The 18,585-nt window shown below is 44.0% G+C and overlaps 1 protein-coding gene across 1 annotated transcript in view; it reads right to left on the reverse strand.

The window, feature by feature from the left end:
• The window catches only part of LOC121575798 (membrane-associated guanylate kinase, WW and PDZ domain-containing protein 3-like), a 60,389-nt gene extending 42,734 nt beyond the window's left edge, over positions 1-17,655 (reverse strand). The window contains exons 1-3 of the mRNA XM_041889089.1: positions 17,604-17,655; positions 9,152-9,268; positions 1,191-1,310 (exon numbers count right to left, since the gene is read on the reverse strand). Of these exons, the coding sequence (XP_041745023.1) occupies positions 1,191-1,310; positions 9,152-9,268; positions 17,604-17,655 (289 nt within the window). The remainder of the gene's footprint in view (positions 1-1,190; positions 1,311-9,151; positions 9,269-17,603) is intronic.
• Positions 17,656-18,585: the final 930 nt, after the last annotated feature.

An 18,585-nucleotide genomic window follows, 5' to 3' on the forward strand; every position in this document is an offset into this window, starting at 1 on the left:
TTTGTGTTTGCAAGAAAGGCATTTCACTGTAGTTGTGCATGAAACTTGAACTTGAAACTGTCAACAGTCAGGACCTGCCAGTGCCAAGCTCCTTCATAGACCCTGTGCTGCTGGTTGGTAAGACTCTTACTCCAGAAAATGATTTTACTTCATTTTTAAACTCTCGATCACAGGGAATATGAACGCGAGGCAATAGAAGAGACACTGGAGAGTGTGTGATATGGGCCAATCATTAGACCAGAGGTGCTCCTCTAACATTCAAAGACTGAGTCCATTCCATTCTGATTCCACAGCAGGCAGCTGGGATTTGGTGTATGAAAGACTGAGCTTAAAGAGAAGAGATTATCATGTTATTGCCATAATCATCGGACAACGTGAGAAAAATCCCTGGCTCCAATCCCTTCATGACATTAATACTCTGAGACTATTCAACCCCATAATGCAGGTTGAGTACTTAATGTACCATTGAAGTGTTATTAAAAAGTAAAAAAACTGATAATAACTAATTCAACTGTGAGGGACTACATACGATAGCAGGAAAACCCATAAACAGCCATTCTTGTGTCATATACTGTATATGTATTTTCCTATGTATGAACTGTCATCCGCTGCTATAACAACGTTTGCTGTGGTTACTTACAGGAGTTCACACAAGAGCCAAGTTCAGTGTGTCATCACCAATGCAAAAACTAAACTGATTTTCCCTTATAAAGAGGAGGACACCTCTTTTGTCTGAGAGGATACTGTAAGGATGGAAGGCCACATAAAGAGATCTGGTAGCTGCCAGTAGTTTTTGGAAGCATAGGTGGAGAGGGCCATCAATACATAAACCATAGATAGCTTCTCCTCTGCCTCTGCAGTAGTGGAGCCAGCTGGCCAGATGCGGTTCAGCAGGTTAAAACATCTACAGAGGATCTACTGAGGGTCGTGATCAGGTGGGGCAGCCCATCAGCACATTGCTGCTCTACATATTAAAAGAGCTCTTAATGGTTAGAGCAGCTCAAGGGCTCTTGAGTATCCTTGCATCCTTGTGATCGAAGGTTTCAGTTCTAACAAGCCTCTTAATAATGTTTCCCTGATAAATCTATTTAGCCTTGGCCAATGCAATTCACTATTGCCAGCTGTCACTCATTTAACAACTGACTAAGTTTATTAATCAATTATTGAACGCTTCCTTAGTGAGTCCTTACCATCATAGGTTCCACTCTCCAGCAAAAGACCACTCTCCTCCAGGATACGGAAGTCTCCCACGCTGATGAAGTTGTAGTCCACCCCGGGCACCTCCCCTTCTCTGGGCAGCCGAGTGGTGCCTGTCAATCACACAAACAAACACAAACATGAGCATATGAGAATGCAACAACAATTGAACAACAGAATGAGCCCATGCACACTGATGCAAAAGGTAGGAAACATATGGAGGGAGTGCCTATTTAGTGCTCACTAGTATCACAGATAGATCAAAGAAAAGGACATGGTGATATGAGCATTAGGGGGTTCACAGCATTCTCTCATTAACAGGATGGCTGTTTCTGTCTTCTTATGCCAGCTTTGGTCCCTGAAAATGTCCCCCATAGGCCAATTACTGAGTGTACCGCTACCTGCCAAGCCTCTATCTCGCCTGCAGCATCATTTAGATGTCACACCAATATACTGCTACTGTGATTATTCCATTGTCAACCTCTTGAGGGAAACATGAGGATGAACTGTGCTTTGCTTTGAGGGTGCTGAGTATCTACTTGATTTTATAGTGCCCTACTGTTCGTCAATCTCAATGTGACTTGGATTTTAAAGGATTAGCGCTTTTGACCAATCACACATGGAGCAATTACACAACAGCGCCTCTTCAACCTCAAGCGACTGAAGAAATTTGGCATGGGCCCTCAGATCCTCAAAAAGTTCTACAGCTGCACCATCGAGAGCATCTTGACTGGCTGCATCACCGCCTGGTATGGCAACTGCACCGCCCACAACCGCAAGGCTGTACAGAGGGTGGTGCGGACGGTCCAATACATCACTGGGGCATAGCTCCCTGCCCTCCAGGACATCTATCTACACCAGGCGGTGTTTGAGGAAGGCCCGGAAGACCACCAAGGACTCCAGTCACCCAAGCCACGGACTGTTCACTCTGTTAACATCTGGCAAACGGTATAGGAGCAACGGGTCTCGGACCAACAGTAGGGCACTATAAAATCTACGTTGTGGAGAACGCAGACAGAATCATGAAATCCAGACATTAGAATGGAATTCAACAATGTTCAAAAATGCATTGCCCAAGATTATTATAAGACATGAACAAAATGCATCAGTGATTCGTATTTTCCTTCAACCTTCTGAAGAGACAATGGCACAGGAATGCCCCTGTCTGTGTGTGTGTGTTTGTCTACAACTTTGTGTAGCAGTTAGCGATGATGCTAATGTAATGACAACCGTCTTCTAGTAGAGGGAAAGGTCCCCAAAAACCTTCTCAATGAAATGCTAACTACAAAGTAGCCCATGCCTACCTGGCATAATGATATCATGATTATTTTCATCAATACAGTGGCCATTTGTTTTGCAAACACTGCAATCACATGAGTGCTACAGAAACATCGCTAACCAAACAACAGTCTCTGAATTAAGGGTCACTACACCCAGACCTCAAAAGTGGTCTCCTGATGTGGTTTAAGCATTGTTGAGGATTTAGAACATCCAATTTAGTTGTTTTCTAATTAAAAAGTGTGATTTTGAGAGCAAAAACCTTGAACAACAAAAAAGAGAAAAACGAATTTGGGAAAATAATTAACGGAATCAGGCAAAAAAATACAACAGATTTTATATGGCCCTACAACAGGCTTCGCGATAGCTTCTACAATTAGGCCATAACTGCTGAACAGCTAACCCTAGCTGTCTCCCTGCACAGACCTGCACCTTAGTGACTATTTGCACCTTAGAGACTATCTGCACCTTAGAGACTATTTGCACTGACTCTCCACACATCCAACACAAGCACACACACACACAACCACCCATAAACAAACACACACACACACACACGTACACACACACACACACACACACACACACACACACACACAAACACAAACACACACACACACACACACACACACACACACATACACAGCAGAGGAGGCTGGTTGGAGGAGCTATTGTAATGGCTGGAATGGAATAAATGGAACGGTATCAAACATATGGAAACCACATGTTTGACTCTGTTCCATTTATTCCATTCCAGCCATTACAATGAGCCCAACCTCCTATAGCTCCTCCCACCAGCCTCCACTGACACACACACACACACAGAACCACAGTCAACGTTGCTGTTCTATTATATACTATTTATTCAACTGCGCGACCAAGACACTACTAGTACCCACTTTATATTTGTAAATACAGTGAGTCAAAAAAGTATTTGATCCCCAGCTGATTTTGTACGTTTGCCCACTGACAAAGAAATGATCAGTCTATAATTTTAATGGTAGGTTTATTTCAACAGTGAGAGACAGAATAACAACAAAAAAATCCAGAAAAACACATGTCAAAAATGTAAAAAATTGATGAGCATTTTAATGAGGGAAATAAGTATTTGACCCCCTCTCAATCAGAAAGATTTCTGGCTCCCAGGTGTCTTTTATACAGGTAACGAGCTGATATTAGGAGCACACTCTTAAAGGGAGTGCTCCTAATCTCAGTTTGTTACCTGTATAAAAGACACCTGTCCACAGAAGCAATCAATCAATCAGATTCAAAACTCTCCACCATGGCCAAGACCAAAGAGCTCTCCAAGGATGTCAGGGACAAACTTGTAGACCTACACAAGGCTGGAATGGGCTACAAGACCATCGCCAAGCAGCTTGGTGAGAAGGTGACAACAGTTGGTGCGATTATTCGCAAATGGAAGAAACACAAAAGAAGTGTAAATCCATCTCGGCCTGGGGCTCCATGCAAGATCTCACCTCGTGGTGTTGCAATGATCATGAGAACGGTGAGGAATCAGCTCAGAACTACACGGGAGGATCTTGTCAATGATCTCAAGGCAGCTGGGACCATAGTCACCAAGAAAACAATTGGCAACACACTACGCTGTGAAGGACTGAAATCCTGCAGCGCCCGCAAGGTCCCCCTGCTCAAGAAAGCACATATACAGGCCCGTCTGAAGTTTGCCAATGAATATCTGAATGATTCAGAGGAGAACTGGGTGAAAGTGTTGTGGTCAGATGAGACCAAAATCGAGCTCTTTGGCATCAACTCAACTCGCCGTGTTTGGAGGAGGAGGTATGCTGCCAAGAACACCATCCCCACCGTCAAACATGGAGCTGGAAACATTATGCTTTGGGGGTGTTTTTCTGCTAAGGGGACAGGACAACTTCACCGCATCAAAGGGACGATGGACGGGGCCATGTACCGTCAAATCTTGGGTGAGAACCTCCTTCCCTCAGCCAGGGCATTGAAAATGGGTCGTGGATGGGTATTCCAGCATGACAATGACCCAAAACACACTGCCAAGGCAACAAAGGAGTGGCTCAAGAAGAAGCACATTAAGGTCCTGGAGTGGCCTAGCCAGTCTCCAGACCTTAATCCCATAGAAAATCTGTAGAGGGAGCTGAAGGTTTGAGTTGCCAAACGTCAGCCTCGAAACCTTAATGACTTGGAGAAGATCTGCAAAGAGGAGTGGGACAAAATCCCTCCTGAGATGTGTGCAAACCTGGTGGCCAACTACAAGAAACGTCTGACCTCTGTGATTGCCAACAAGGGTTTTGCCACCAAGTACTAAGTCATGTTTTGCAGAGGGGTCAAATAATTATTTCCCTCATTCAAATGCAAATCAATTTAAAACATTTTTGACATGCGTTTTTCTGGATTTTTTTGTTGTTATTCTGTCTCTCACTGTTCAAATAAACCTACCATTAAAATTATAGACTGATCATGTCTTTGTCAGTGGGCAAACGTACAAAATCAGCAGGGGATCAAATACTTTTTTCCCTCACTGTACTTGACATAGCAATTCATTTTCTATACTGTATATCCTATTGTGTACATATCAGGCTATTACTATGCCAATACTATGCTATTACTACCTCTTCTATTACTTTTTTTTTTTACTCTTGATTATTGTACTGCAATGTTGAGGGAGCTGGCACACAAGTATTTTGCTGCACCTTTTATACATGCTGTAAACTGTGTACATGACAAATAACATTTGATTTGAAAGGAAACTCTCGATCGGATTTGCTGTCGCCATAGTTCACGGTCCGTGCTCGCCTTTTGGCTAGGCTAGCTACCTACAGTATCAGATTTCTACCCTGTTAGCAAGTGATAATTAGTGATAGTGATTCACAAACTAGGCCTATTTGAAACATCGCCATTACCTGGCAGCATTTACCTGCCAGATTCAGAAACTTGAAAACCCCATTAGAAGAAAAATAAATAGCTTGAAAACCCGATTGAAAACCCCATTAGATTTTTGCCTAAAGTTTAGGGGTTTAATTATTTTATTTCAGTTTATAAAATTGTTTTTTCATGATTAGTTTAAATGTTCGTTTCAGTTTTTGTTTATTATAATAATCTTGATTCACATGGTAACATTCATCAGAAGCAAACACCTCTCCCTCAACAGTGTAACTCTTGGCAATGTGTGTGTGTGTGTGTGTGTGTGTGTGTGTGTGTGTGTGTGTGTGTGTGTGTGTGTGTGTGTGTGTGTGCCTCTGTGTGTGTGTGTTTACACAGTATGTGTGTGTGAGAGAGATAATGAGAATGCATGAACATGTGTCTACCTTGGACCCAAATTGGCACTCCATCAAGTCTTTCATAATCTCTCCCTTTCATATACTGCGGTCCTACTTTTTTAAGACCTGGCTTGCATGGATGCCACAGCCACAGACAAAGACGCACACCACAGCAGGGACATCAGAGACGGTTTCACTCAGAAAAAGAGGACCAGAAATATAACATGGAATTTTTTTGCATTGTTTCATCTTGGCACTTGAAAATGCCACTGGGAAAAAAGTATTGCAAAAACGAGGAGCCTCAGTTATTTTGTGGCAATAGCATTTACTTTGAAGAAGAGACACTGAACTTCTGATGTCTCAGTAATGCCTGACTTCAAGCATCAGCTTTGTTTAATGCTAGAAAATGGGTTATATATACAAAATATATGTGTGCAGGAATTTTAAAGAGCATATTCAAGAACTGTCCCACTGGGCACACACTGGTTGACTTAACGTTTTTTCCACGTCATTTCAATTAAATTACGTTGAACCAACGTGGAATAGATGTTGAATTGACGTCTATGCCCAGTAGGGTATTATGTGAAAGCCCAAATTCAGGAAGATCATGTAATTCAAGGCCATGGCATGTCTCTTACAAAGATCTCAGAATAAAATGTCAAACCTACTTTTGTGTGGCACTGAACTATATTCATGCCAAAAACTGAACTCAATGGTTTTACGTCACCAAGAGATCAATCAGGAGTGCCAGTTGCCTTTCGACAGCCTAACTGATGTCACACACTGGCGGGGTGCAGTACTGCACTCCCCTCTCACCAAGTCAATATAAGCTAGCAGAGAAAGAGAGTGCAGCTGAGAGGGGAGGGGGGGTCAGGAGGCTGTGTCTCCTCAGGGAAAGGAAGTCGTCCTGGGACTGAGTGCGACCCAGGGCCCTTTTCCCTCTCGGATACTGCTTCCTCTCTTTGTCCTCTTATGAGCTCTTAATAGCTTCCTGCTGCGCCTTTGTTATATTGGAGGATGTGGAGGCAGTCTGAGGCAGCCTGAGGCAGTCTGAGGCAATCTGAGGCCCAATGAAGGAGACTCAGGGATTACCACGGCATGCAGTAAGGTCCTGTGAGCACTTTTTCTCTCTTTCTCTCTCTCTCCCTTTATCACTCTCCCTCTATCTCTCTCTCCCCTCCTGATTGTCCCATATTTCATGGCCCTCACAGAGCCCATAATACTGCTGTGCCCTGGTCACGCCAAGGGGAGTGGCTGACGTTTGGGTTTTATAACAGAGCATCATCTTTATTATCGGCCCAAAGTGCTAGAAAGCTCTCAAAAGCACAAGGACAGCATGGCCTTCCAGGATTGTGTACTACACACATGCAAAGGACATATTTATAGATGTTTCTGACCAACAGCACTTAGAGCTGTGGAACTAGGTCATTGGCACAGTGACATGGGAGTACACCACATATACTACCATCACACAAACCAACACAAAAGGTATGTTGGTTTGTGTGGTAGCAGTGTATTTTAGATGCTGGATGTATAGACATTAATCAAATGCATGTTTGAGTGAGGCTTGTTGATCTCTGACTTTTATTCATCTCAGCGTATTGATTTCAAAAAGATTCAGAGTGATATTTTCTATCAACTGAAGACTTCTGATCCAGACGTAATGTATTACTAACTCACATGTGGGAGGGATATTGAGAGAGAGAGAAAGAGAGAGAGAGAGAGACAGAGCGAGAGAGAGAGAGAGAGAGAGAGAGAGAGAGAGAGAGAGAGAGAGAGAGAGAGAGAGAGAGAGAGGAATAGAGAGGGAGTGAATGAAAGAGAGATATGGAAGGCAAGAATGCCAGAAACAGAGAGACGGAAAGGGGGTAAAAGACGGAGAGAGAAAGGGAGGGTGAATGATGGAGAGTCATTCAGTCTTTCTGTCTCAGTCACTCACTCATTAAGACAGTAATTCAGAGAGGGAATTATGGAGTCACAGTCATGCGGTGAGGCCACTGTAGCTGATGGATGGTGGATTGCAGCTCTGTGATCTAGCACCTTAACTGTAGGACTGGGAGAAATATAAAACAAGGCACTGTAAACGTGTGGAGGAAGAAGAGTAGATCCCTGAAATAGTCATTTAATTCTGCAAGTAACCATTGTCGCCATCCCCAAATAAGTCTTTAAAATCCCATATAGCCATGAGATCAGTTCTAAGGAGCGGTGACCGTCCCCTGAGAGATCTGACAGGTTAGCCTCTGGAGAACAACACACCAACAGAGAGACACAGTAAACTCAATTACAGCACAACATAAAACATTCAGCACTGCCAGAATGATGCACTGACTAACTCAACCTTTAAAGTGAGAAAGAATAGTTTTCACTCTGCCAGGTAAAGTAAGAAAGACCAAGGAAGAATACAAACTAGGAGCACAGACTGGAAACAGAAACTGTCAGGCACAAACAGGTGTACGTTGACTGCCCAAGAGAAGGCAGAAATCTTCACCTCACATATGATCGAAAAGTGGTTGGGAGAAGGGATTGATTGATAGTGGGAGAAATATTCCTCCTCTCCAGAAATGTAAATATACATGAGAGGTAGGTGGCTTACTTCCCAGAAAAGAGCAGGGAGCCTCTCGCTGTGCATTTGTGACAGTGCCCTGCAGAACTGTCTGCCATAGCCTGAGGAACAGTGGGACTGTGTGTGACTAAAACTTTAAGTATGCTCAAACATGTTACTGTTCTTATTACAGATTGTCCTTCTTTGGAAAAATCAAACGGTAAAAATTATGCTCTAAATGTTGTCACTTAATGTGTGTTAATAATGACATAATTACTACATCATTTGGAGATAAGGTCTCTGTTATCCAGCATGTTCATTCTGTCTTCTATCAGAACCACATTCCTTTCCTACTCTAAGCACACAGCTATTATGACCATTGAGGAGAGGATAACACCTCTATCTACTCTTAACTGACGGCTCTAAAGGTAATTCAGACTGAAGTTAATGCAAATTAAAAGTAATTCAGATTGAAAGTAATTCTGATTGAAGGTAATTCAGATTGAAAGTAATTCAGATTGAAGGTCATTTGCAGATTGATTGTTTCAATAACACACATCTTGCACCACTCAGAGTAAAAGCTTTCGTATAAAAGACCACAATCACAGACTGAAATTTGGAGCAACATCTGGGCTTATAAGGATTTCTTAGTTTTTGCTGTCATAGCGAGCTTTAGGTGTGTGTGCTTGACCTGGCTCTGTGAAGTGTGTGGTGTGAGGGGTGCGTGTGAGGGGTGGTGTGAGGGGTGCGTCTGAAATGTCACCCTATCCCCTTTAGTGCACTACATTTGACCATGGCCTGCATTGGGCTCTGGTTAAAAGTAGTGCACTAGGAGATAGGGTGCCATTTCAGACACAGCCTAGGAGCAGAGGTTGAGGAGACTTACAGGGGATGGTGCGCAGGTAGAGGTTGTCCCGGATGACCTGCTGCAGCTTGTGGTCCAACGAGCCCTTCTGGAACTGCAGGCTAAGGTAGTGGCGCAGGTCTGTGTTCAAAACCTTCCCTGAGCAGACAGAAACACACAGTGTTATTACAGGGCAAGTGTACTAGAGGTACAGTGTCAAGAGGTTAGATGTCAAACAATTTATTTATTTATTTTATTTCACCTTTATTAAACTAGGCAAGTCACTTAAGAACAAATTCTTATTTACAATGACGGCCTATTTACAAATATGCCTTCCCTTTCCATCAGTCACTCCTGTGAAGGCACCTAATCTACACAATAAAACGGACAACAAAAGGTTTTATATAATATGCATACAATGATAGACACTCACTGCAACAATGACAACCAAGCATAGGCCAAAAGCTTATATTTCAAAGGAACTGTGAAGTCTCAACGCAAAAATATGAGTGAGAGGTTTTAACGGAAAACTCTCAGGAGATAGCTCTTCTCCTAACCAACCCCCCAATGACTTTGTAAAAACAGAGGAAGTTCACACAAAGTTTGAGAGGAGACAGAAACTTGAGAGTCATCCTGTGAAAGCAGGTGAATGTTTGCTGGGAGTCGGAAAAGATGAAGAGGAGAGAGAGAGGAAAGAGAAGAGACAAGATCTTTAAGTGTCTTGGATGTGAGCCTCGTCCCCTGGCTGACAGTGGGGGGAAAAGTAGCATTGAAATGGCTCGACTGGCGCTGAGCTTCAATAATCATCATGTTCCCTCTCTCTCCTCTCTCCTCTCTGCCGGGCGGACAAAACTCTGCTTAACACAACTCTGTATACATGGCTTTGAATACTAATACATCCTTTCAGAAAGGAACAGCCCCCTACAGTAGATATAGCTGGTGATACAATGGGGAGGCAGTGTAGGGTTTAATATACTGAACCAAAATAAAAACGCAACATCAAATCAAATCAAATGTTATTTGTCACACGCGCCGACAGGTGTAGACCTTACAGTGAAATGCTTACTTACAAGCCCTTAAACAAAATAAGTGTTAAGAATGTATTTACTAAATAAACTGAAGAAAAAAAAACTAATAATTAAAGAGCAACAATAAAATAACAGAAACGAGGCTATATACAGGGGGTACTGGTACAGAGTCAATGTGCGGGGGCACAGGTTAATCGAGGTAATTGAGGTAATATGTACATGTAGTAGAGGTAAAGTGACTATGCATAGATAATAAACAGAGAGTAGCAGCAGGGTAAAAATGGTGGGGGGGTCAATGCAAATAGCCCGGGTAGCCATTTCATTAGCTGTTCAGGAATCTTATGGCTTGGGGGTAGAAGCTGTTAAGAAGCCTTTTGGACCTAGACTTGGCACTCCGGTACCGCTTGTCGTGTGGTAGCAGAGAGAACAGTCTATGACTAGGGTGGCTGGAGTCTTTGGCAATTTGTAGGGCCTTCCTCTGACACCACCTGGTATAGAGGTCCTGGATGGCAGGAAGCTTGGCCCCAGTGATGTACTGGGCCGTACGCACTACCCTCTGTAGTGCCTTGCGGTCGGAGGCCGAGCAGTTACCATACCAGGCGGGGATGCAACCAGTCAGGATGCTCTCGATGGTGCAGCTGTAGAACTTTTTGAGGATCTGAGGACCCATGTCAAATCTTTTCAGTCTCCTGAGGGGGAATAGGCATTGTCGTGCCCTCTTCACGACTGTCTTGGTGTGTTTGGACCATGATACCTCGTTGGTGATATGGACACCTAGGAACTTTTTTAAAAAAGGATCAGAAAACCAGTCAGTCTCCTTTGCATAGAGTTGACCAGGCTGTTGAGGAATGTTGTCCCAGTCCTCTTCAATGGCTGTGCGAAGTTGCTGGATATTGGCGGGAACTGGAACACTCTGTCGTACGCGTCAATCCAGAGCATTCCAAACATGCTCAATGGGTGACATGTCTGATGAGTATGCAGGCCATGGAAGAACTGGGACATTTTCAGATTACAGAAATTGTGTACAGATCCTTGCGCCATGGGGCCGTGCATTATCATGCTGAAACATGAGGTAATAGTGGCGGATGAATGGCACAACAATGGGCCTCAGGATCTCGTCATGGTATCTCTGTGCATTCAAATTGTCATTGATAAAATGCAATTGTGTTTGTTGTCCGTAACTTATGCCTGCCCATACCATAACCCCACCGCCGCCATGGGGCATTCTGTTCACAACGTTGACACCAGCAAACCGCTTGTCCACACAACGCCATAGACATGGTCTGCAGTTGTGGGGCCGATTGGAAGTACTGCCAAATTCTCTAAAACGATGTTGGAGGCGGCTTATGGTAGAGAAATGAACATTCCATTATCTGGCAACAGCTCTGGTGGACAGTCCTGCAGTCAGCATGCCAATTGCAAACTCCCTCAAAACTTGAGACATCTTGGCATTGTGTTGTGTGACAAAACTGCACATGTTAGACTGGCCTTATATTGTCCCCAGCACAAGGTGCACCTGTGTAATGATCATGCTGTTTAACCAGCTTCTTGATATGCCAAACCTGTCAGGTGGATGGATTATCTTGGCAAAAAAGAAATGCTCACTAACAGCGATGTAAACAAATTTGTGCACAAAATTTGAGAGAAATAAGCTTTTGTGCGTATGAAAAATGTCAGCGATCTTTTATTTCAGATCATGTAACATGGGATCAACACTTTATATATTGTGTTTATATTTTTGTTCAGTGTAGAATAAAGTCTCTAATCTCCTTGTTCATCAAACAATGGCCAAATACAACATATACCAAAATGACAAATTGTTGCAAGATGCTGTTCAGTGAACTGTTTGTAGTGGAATGGGTAATGTAATGTTTGGCTACTTAACTAACTGTTAGGACAGAGCAAGTCATTGGAACACCATCTAACTCCAGTAACAAAACATAAAATTAAAACTTTTCAAAAACTATTACTCGTTTGACCCCTAAATATTTTGTCCCTAAAGATTGATGTTACCCTTAAATTAAATCAAGCCCTATTTTGCATTCCATTTGACATGTTTTAGGGAGGGGGAAGCTTTTCAGGATGAAAGTTGTGTGTGTCCCCTCTTCCTCTCTAAAGAGGCCATACGACTGCTAAACAAGACTGCTAAATAGCTAATCAAATGGCTACCCGGACTACCTCACGGACCCCTTTTTGAACTAGCTCTCTTGCACTGACTCTATGCACACACACACTGGACTCTACCCACCCACTCACACATACTTATACTGACACCCCAACACACACATACACACATACACACACACTACATACGCCCACACACACAGAATATGCACACACATGCATACTGAGGCCAAAAAACACACACACGCTGCAGCTACTGCTTCACATACGCTGCTGCTACAGCTCAGTCTATTATCTATCCTGTTGCCTAGTCACCCCTACCTACAGTGGGGAGAACAAGTATTTGATACACTGCCGATTTTGCAGGTTTTCCTACTTACAAAGCATGTAGAGGTCTGTCATTTTTATCATAGGTACACTTCAACTGTGAGAGACGGAATCTAAAACAAATATCCAGAAAATCACATTGTATGATTTTTAAGTAATTAATTTCCATTTCATTGCATGACATAAGTATTTGATACATCAGAAAAGCAGAACTTAATATTTGGTACAGAAACCTTTGTTTGCAATTACAGAGATCATACGTTTCCTGTAGGTCTTGACCAGGTTTGCACACACTGCAGCAGGGATTTTGGCCCACTCCTCCATACAGACCTTCTCCAGATCCTTCAGGTTTTGGGGCTGTCGCTGGGCAATACAGACTTTCAGCTCCCTCCAAAGATTTTCTATTGGGTTCAGGTCTGGAGACTGGCTAGGCCACTCCAGGACCTTGAGATGCTTCTTACGGAGCCACTCCTTAGTTGCCCTGGCTGTGTGTTTCGGGTCGTTGTCATGCTGGAAGACCCAGCCACGACCCATCTTCAATGCTCTTACTGAGGGAAGGAGGTTGTTGGCCAAGATCTCGCAATACATGGCCCCATCCATCCTCCCCTCAATACGGTGCAGTCATCCTGTCCCCTTTGCAGAAAAGCATCCCCAAAGAATGATGTTTCCACCTCCATGCTTCACGGTTGGGATGGTGTTCTTGGGGTTGTACTCATCCTTCTTCTTCCTCCAAACACGGCGAGTGGAGTTTAGACCAAAAAGCTCTATTTTTTCTCATCAGACCACATGACCTTCTCCCATTCCTCCTCTGGATCATCCAGATGGTCATTGGCAAACTTCAGACAGGCCTGGACATGCGCTGGCTTGAGCAGGGGGACCTTGCATGCGCTGCAGGATTTTAATCCATGACGGCGTAGTGTGTTACTAATGGTTTTCTTTGAGACTGTGGTCCCAGCTCTCTTCAGGTCATTGACCAGGTCCTGCCGTGTAGTTCTGGGCTGATCCCTCACCTTCCTCATGATCATTGATGCCCCACGAGGTGAGATCTTGCATGGAGCCCCAGACCGAGGGTGATTGACCGTCATCTTGAACTTTTCTTTTCTAATAATTGCGCCAACAGTTGTTGCCTTCTCACCAAGCTGCTTGCCTATTGTCCTGTAGCCCATCCCAGCCTTGTGCAGGTCTACAATTTTATCCCTGATGTCCTTACACAGCTCTCTGGTCTTGGCCATTGTGGAGAGGTTGGAGTCTGTTTGATTGAGTGTGTGGACAGGTGGCTTTTATACAGGTAACGAGTTCAAACAGGTGCAGTTAATACAGGTAATGAGTGGAGAACAGGAGGGCTTCTTAAAGAAAAACTAACAGGTCTGTGAGAGCCGGAATTCTTACTGGTTGGTAGGTGATCAAATACTTATTTCATGCAATAAAATGCAAATTAATTATTTAAAAATCATACAATGTGATTTTCTGGATTTTTGTTTTAGATTCCGTCTCTCACAGTTGAAGTGTACCTATGATAAAAATTACAGACCTCTACATGCTTTGTAAGTAGGAAAACCTGCAAAATCGGCAGTGTATCAAATACTTGTTCTCCCCACTGTCTATGTACATAGCTACCTCAATTACCTCGTACCCCAGCACATCGACTCTGTACTGGTACTCCCTGTATATAGCCATATTATTTTTACTTGTTGTTGTTATTCGCTATTCACTGTGTATTTATTCCTTGTGTCACTATTTATCTTGTTATTTTATATTTTTTATCTTATCTTTAACTCTGCATTGTTGGAAAAGGACGTGTAAGTACGCATTTCACTGTTAGTCAACACCTGTTGTTTTACGAAGCATGTGACAAATAAAATGTGATTTTGATTTGAAAGAGGGCCAAATCACAGCTGGTCCAGGCTCAAAGACACACAGACAGAAATACACAGGGGAATAGAGGCCCACTCTGGCAGCCCCAGCTCAAACTGTCCCTGAATTTGATTGTTGTCCATGCAAGTCCTCCCCCCAGAGAAATGCCAAAGAAACAGGCCATATAAACAGTCTAAAATACATCCCATACGCTTTATGTGACATCTATCTGAAGACTGAGAAGGCTATGATAACATCAAATCCTTCAAAGGGTAAAGTTGATACCAGGCCACAATCTAGACCAGTTGTGTCATGGCTTGCAATGAATAAGTTAGAGGTAACTGCCTAAATAAAGGAAACACCAACAACGTGTCTTAAAAGGGCATTGGGCCACCACGAGCCACCAGAACAGCTTCAATGCGCCTTGGCTTAGATTGTACAAGTGTCTGGAACTCTATTAGAGGGATGTGACACCATTCTTCCATCATTTAGTGTTTTGTTGATGTCTTAAGCACCTGTGAGAGAAAAATGTACATGTAACATGTTTACCTGCTTTGTTTAATATTAATAGTTAACAATTATATACTTAACAAATAGTAAGACATTTCTGTTCTACTAATGCTGTGTTTTTGTAAAGGGATGGTTTCTACTCCAGCTTCCTGCAGCTAGTCTAGGTGTGTGGTCAAGGACATGGGTTTTACTCTAGATAGGAGTATCTGGAGCTGACAATTGATTTATGAATGGTTTGGTGATGAAACCTACAGCATGTATTTCATAGAATGAGTTGGTGTTTGTGTAATGTAAGGTACCAAGGAGAGATGGCTCGGGTATGGATAATGATGAGAGGAACCTTGTCTTAGGGGCCAAACTCTGGTTTCTGTACAATAAGAACAGTCTTCACAGCAAATGCTATCTGGCTGGGGGATACTCCTTTCTCATATATCAAGTCTCACCTTTTGACCCATTCCACACATCTGCTGTTTGTTATTTAGAATAGGAGGGGGTATCGTGCTATAAAATATCTTTATATTCTTTGTATGTCAGTGCTCTCGGCCCAACACTCAACTATATTCATGTGTGTGTGTTTTGTGACCTGCTCCCTTTTTAATAAGTTTTGAATAAAGTAATATCCTGATTGGTTATTGACCTTGTCTCTCCTCATTATTGACTAGAATTTCCATGACACACCCCTCCATAATCTCCCATAAGTGTTCAATTGGGTTGAGATCTGGTGACTGAGACACGCACACACACACAGACACACACACACCCTTTAAACCCTCATGCTCCTTTGAGACCCCTCTTTCAAATTCACAAAGATCTCTTCTAGCCATGGTAACCAAAATAATGGGCAACTGTGCATTCTTATACATGATCCTAAGCATGGTAGATGTTAATTGCTTAATTAACTCAGGAACCACACCTGTGTGGAAGCACCTGCTTTCAATATACTTTGTATCCCTCATTTACTCAAGTGTTTCCTTTCTTTTGTCAGTTACCTGTATATCCCTTCTGCAAAATGTGAAATAACTTATGGTACTTAGATTATGACTCAGAATTATTAAACATATTATATCATTAATGTGTTACTGTGCTATTTTATTGAGAGGCTCCTGCTGATTGCACGCAAGCACACATGCACACACACATACACACATACACGCACAAACACACACAAAACCATGTCACCAACCCCATGGCTGTACAGTGGTGTCTTTGTGGCCTGCTCGGTCCTGTCAGACGGTGTTAGTGAGGTTGTCACATCAGAGATGAGTCTCATTCCTCCTCTTTACAGATAACAGAGCCATTGTATTAGCTTTCCTTCTCGAGGTGGGGACTCAATGGCCTCCATTGTACCCAGTCAGCCCTGTATTCTGGGGTATTTCTAGTGAGTGCAGCCAGCACCACTCTCTGTACCCGTCTCTTTCTGTCTCTCTCTGTACTGCCACAGTACCTATCCATTTCCTCCACTCCGCAGTGTTCCATCTTCCCACCACTTTCTCAGTCAACTGTATCTGTACTTAACATCTATCTACAGTGACTCTTTCCATTCCCGTACACGCTATTGGAAGTAACAAGGGGAACCAGAATAATTTCCAGGTATTTCAATCAGGGCATGATTAATAAAATATAGGTTCCTTTGATTATCAGCTTTTCAGTCAGTCTCTATTTTTGTACATGTTTATTACACTACCTTCTCATCCTCAAATTCATTAAAGATTGTCACGGATTCTGCCGAGGCTGCTCCTCCTCCTTGCTCGGGCAGGCTTCGGCGTTCGTTGTCCCCGGAGTACTAGCTACTGCCGATCGATGTTTTCGGTGTTTGTCTTGTGTTGTCTACTTTATACACCTGTTGCTTATTAGTGTTGATTGTGTAGCATATAAGTTCCCTTGTTTTACGTTTGGCCTTTGTGTGTTATTATGTATTGTCTCGTTGATGTTCGGCATAGCTATTTCGCCTCATTACGCACAGGGTGTTTTTTCCCTCCAGTGTTTTGGAGACTTTTGTTTGTGCGTTTGCATTCAGTAAAGTAGTCATCCTGATTCTCTGTGTCCTGCGTCTGACTTCACTTGCCGCGTACACATCACCCTTTTGACAAAGATGAATGAGTCACTCAGAAAACATTCTCCATTCAGGCTGCATAGGCTTCACTTTCCGCATTAGATATTACAATGGCGCCAAAGGAGATGGCTGCCGTTTTTGGCTGCCGTTTTATGGGCTCCTAACCAATTGTGCTATTGTGTGTGTTTCTTTGCGTTATTTGTAACCTCTTTTGTACATAATGTTTCTGCCACCGTCTCTTATGACCGAAAAGAGCTTCTGGACAGCGATTACTCACCTCGTACTGGACGAAGATTTTCTTCAGACACCTGACAAGGCCCAAATCCCCGTCATTCGCATGAGAAAGAGATGGAGATATTGGGGACGTAGGTCGGGGTGCCTTGCAAGGATCCAACGGCGAGTGCGTAATCTGCCTCTACCATCAGTCCTATTAGCCAACGTACAATCATTGGATAACAAAATAGACAAACTAAGATCACGGATATCCTACCAACAGGACATTAAAAACGGTAATATCTTGTCCTGCGTCTGACTTCACTTGCCGCGTACACATCACCCTTTTGACAGAATAACACACCCACCATGGAGTCAGCAGGACCAGCGGTGGTAACGGAGTCTCTAGAGGAGCGCGTCAGCAGCCAGGACGCCATGATCCGAAGACTCGGCACCGCCATGCAGGATGTGATGGACACATTGAGCCGATGGGAAAGAGGAGGTTTGCCCACACCTCCTCCTACAATACCACCACCATCGGCCAGACCCATCGTTCCATCTCCGGAGTCCAGTGGGATTCGGCTCTCGCTCCCGAGGGCATATGATGGCACCGCAGCCGGGTGTCAGGGTTTCCTACTTCAAGTAGAACTCTACCTGGCAACCATTCACCCGGCGCCCTCGGGATACGAGAGCGTTTCCGCCCTCATCTCCTGTCTATCCGGCAAGGCATTGGAGTGGGCCAATGCCGAATGGAGGGGAATAGACGCCGCCACCATCAGTTATGAGGAGTTCTCCCGCCGCTTCAGGGCGGTTTTCGATCATCCCCCAGAAGGGAAAGCGGCGGGGGAGCGTCTGTTCCACCTCCGACAGGGGAAGAGGAGCGCGCAAGAGTTCGCCCTGGATTTCCGGACTCTGGCGGCCAATGCGGGGTGGAATGAGAGGGCCCTCATCGACCACTATCGGTGCAGCCTACGGGAGGACGTTCGCCGAGAGTTGGCCTGCAGGGACACCAACCTGAGCTCTGATCAGTTGGTGGACATGTCGATCCGTCTGGATACCCTGCTGGCTACCCGCGGACGTCCGGAGTTGGGGCCGCCCATTCCATCCCCCAGCACCTCCGAGCCGAACCCTATGGAGCTCGGGGGTGCTGGTGCTAGAGAGAGGAGGAGAGAGACCCGGAGAGAGGCCGTCCCCTGCACCAACTGTGGCCGTAGAGGACACAATGCGGTTCGGTGCTGGGGAGGGTCTCCTGGGGATCGAGGCAACAGGTCACGCACTGATGAGTCATTTCAGGTGAGTAGGCGCCCAACTCACCCAGAGCTCTCTGTTGTCCACTTGTGTATTCAAGTTGAATTTCCCCAGGTTTC

The sequence above is a fragment of the Coregonus clupeaformis genome, chromosome 10 (genome assembly GCF_020615455.1).
Source record: "Coregonus clupeaformis isolate EN_2021a chromosome 10, ASM2061545v1, whole genome shotgun sequence".
NCBI lineage: Eukaryota > Metazoa > Chordata > Actinopteri > Salmoniformes > Salmonidae > Coregonus > Coregonus clupeaformis.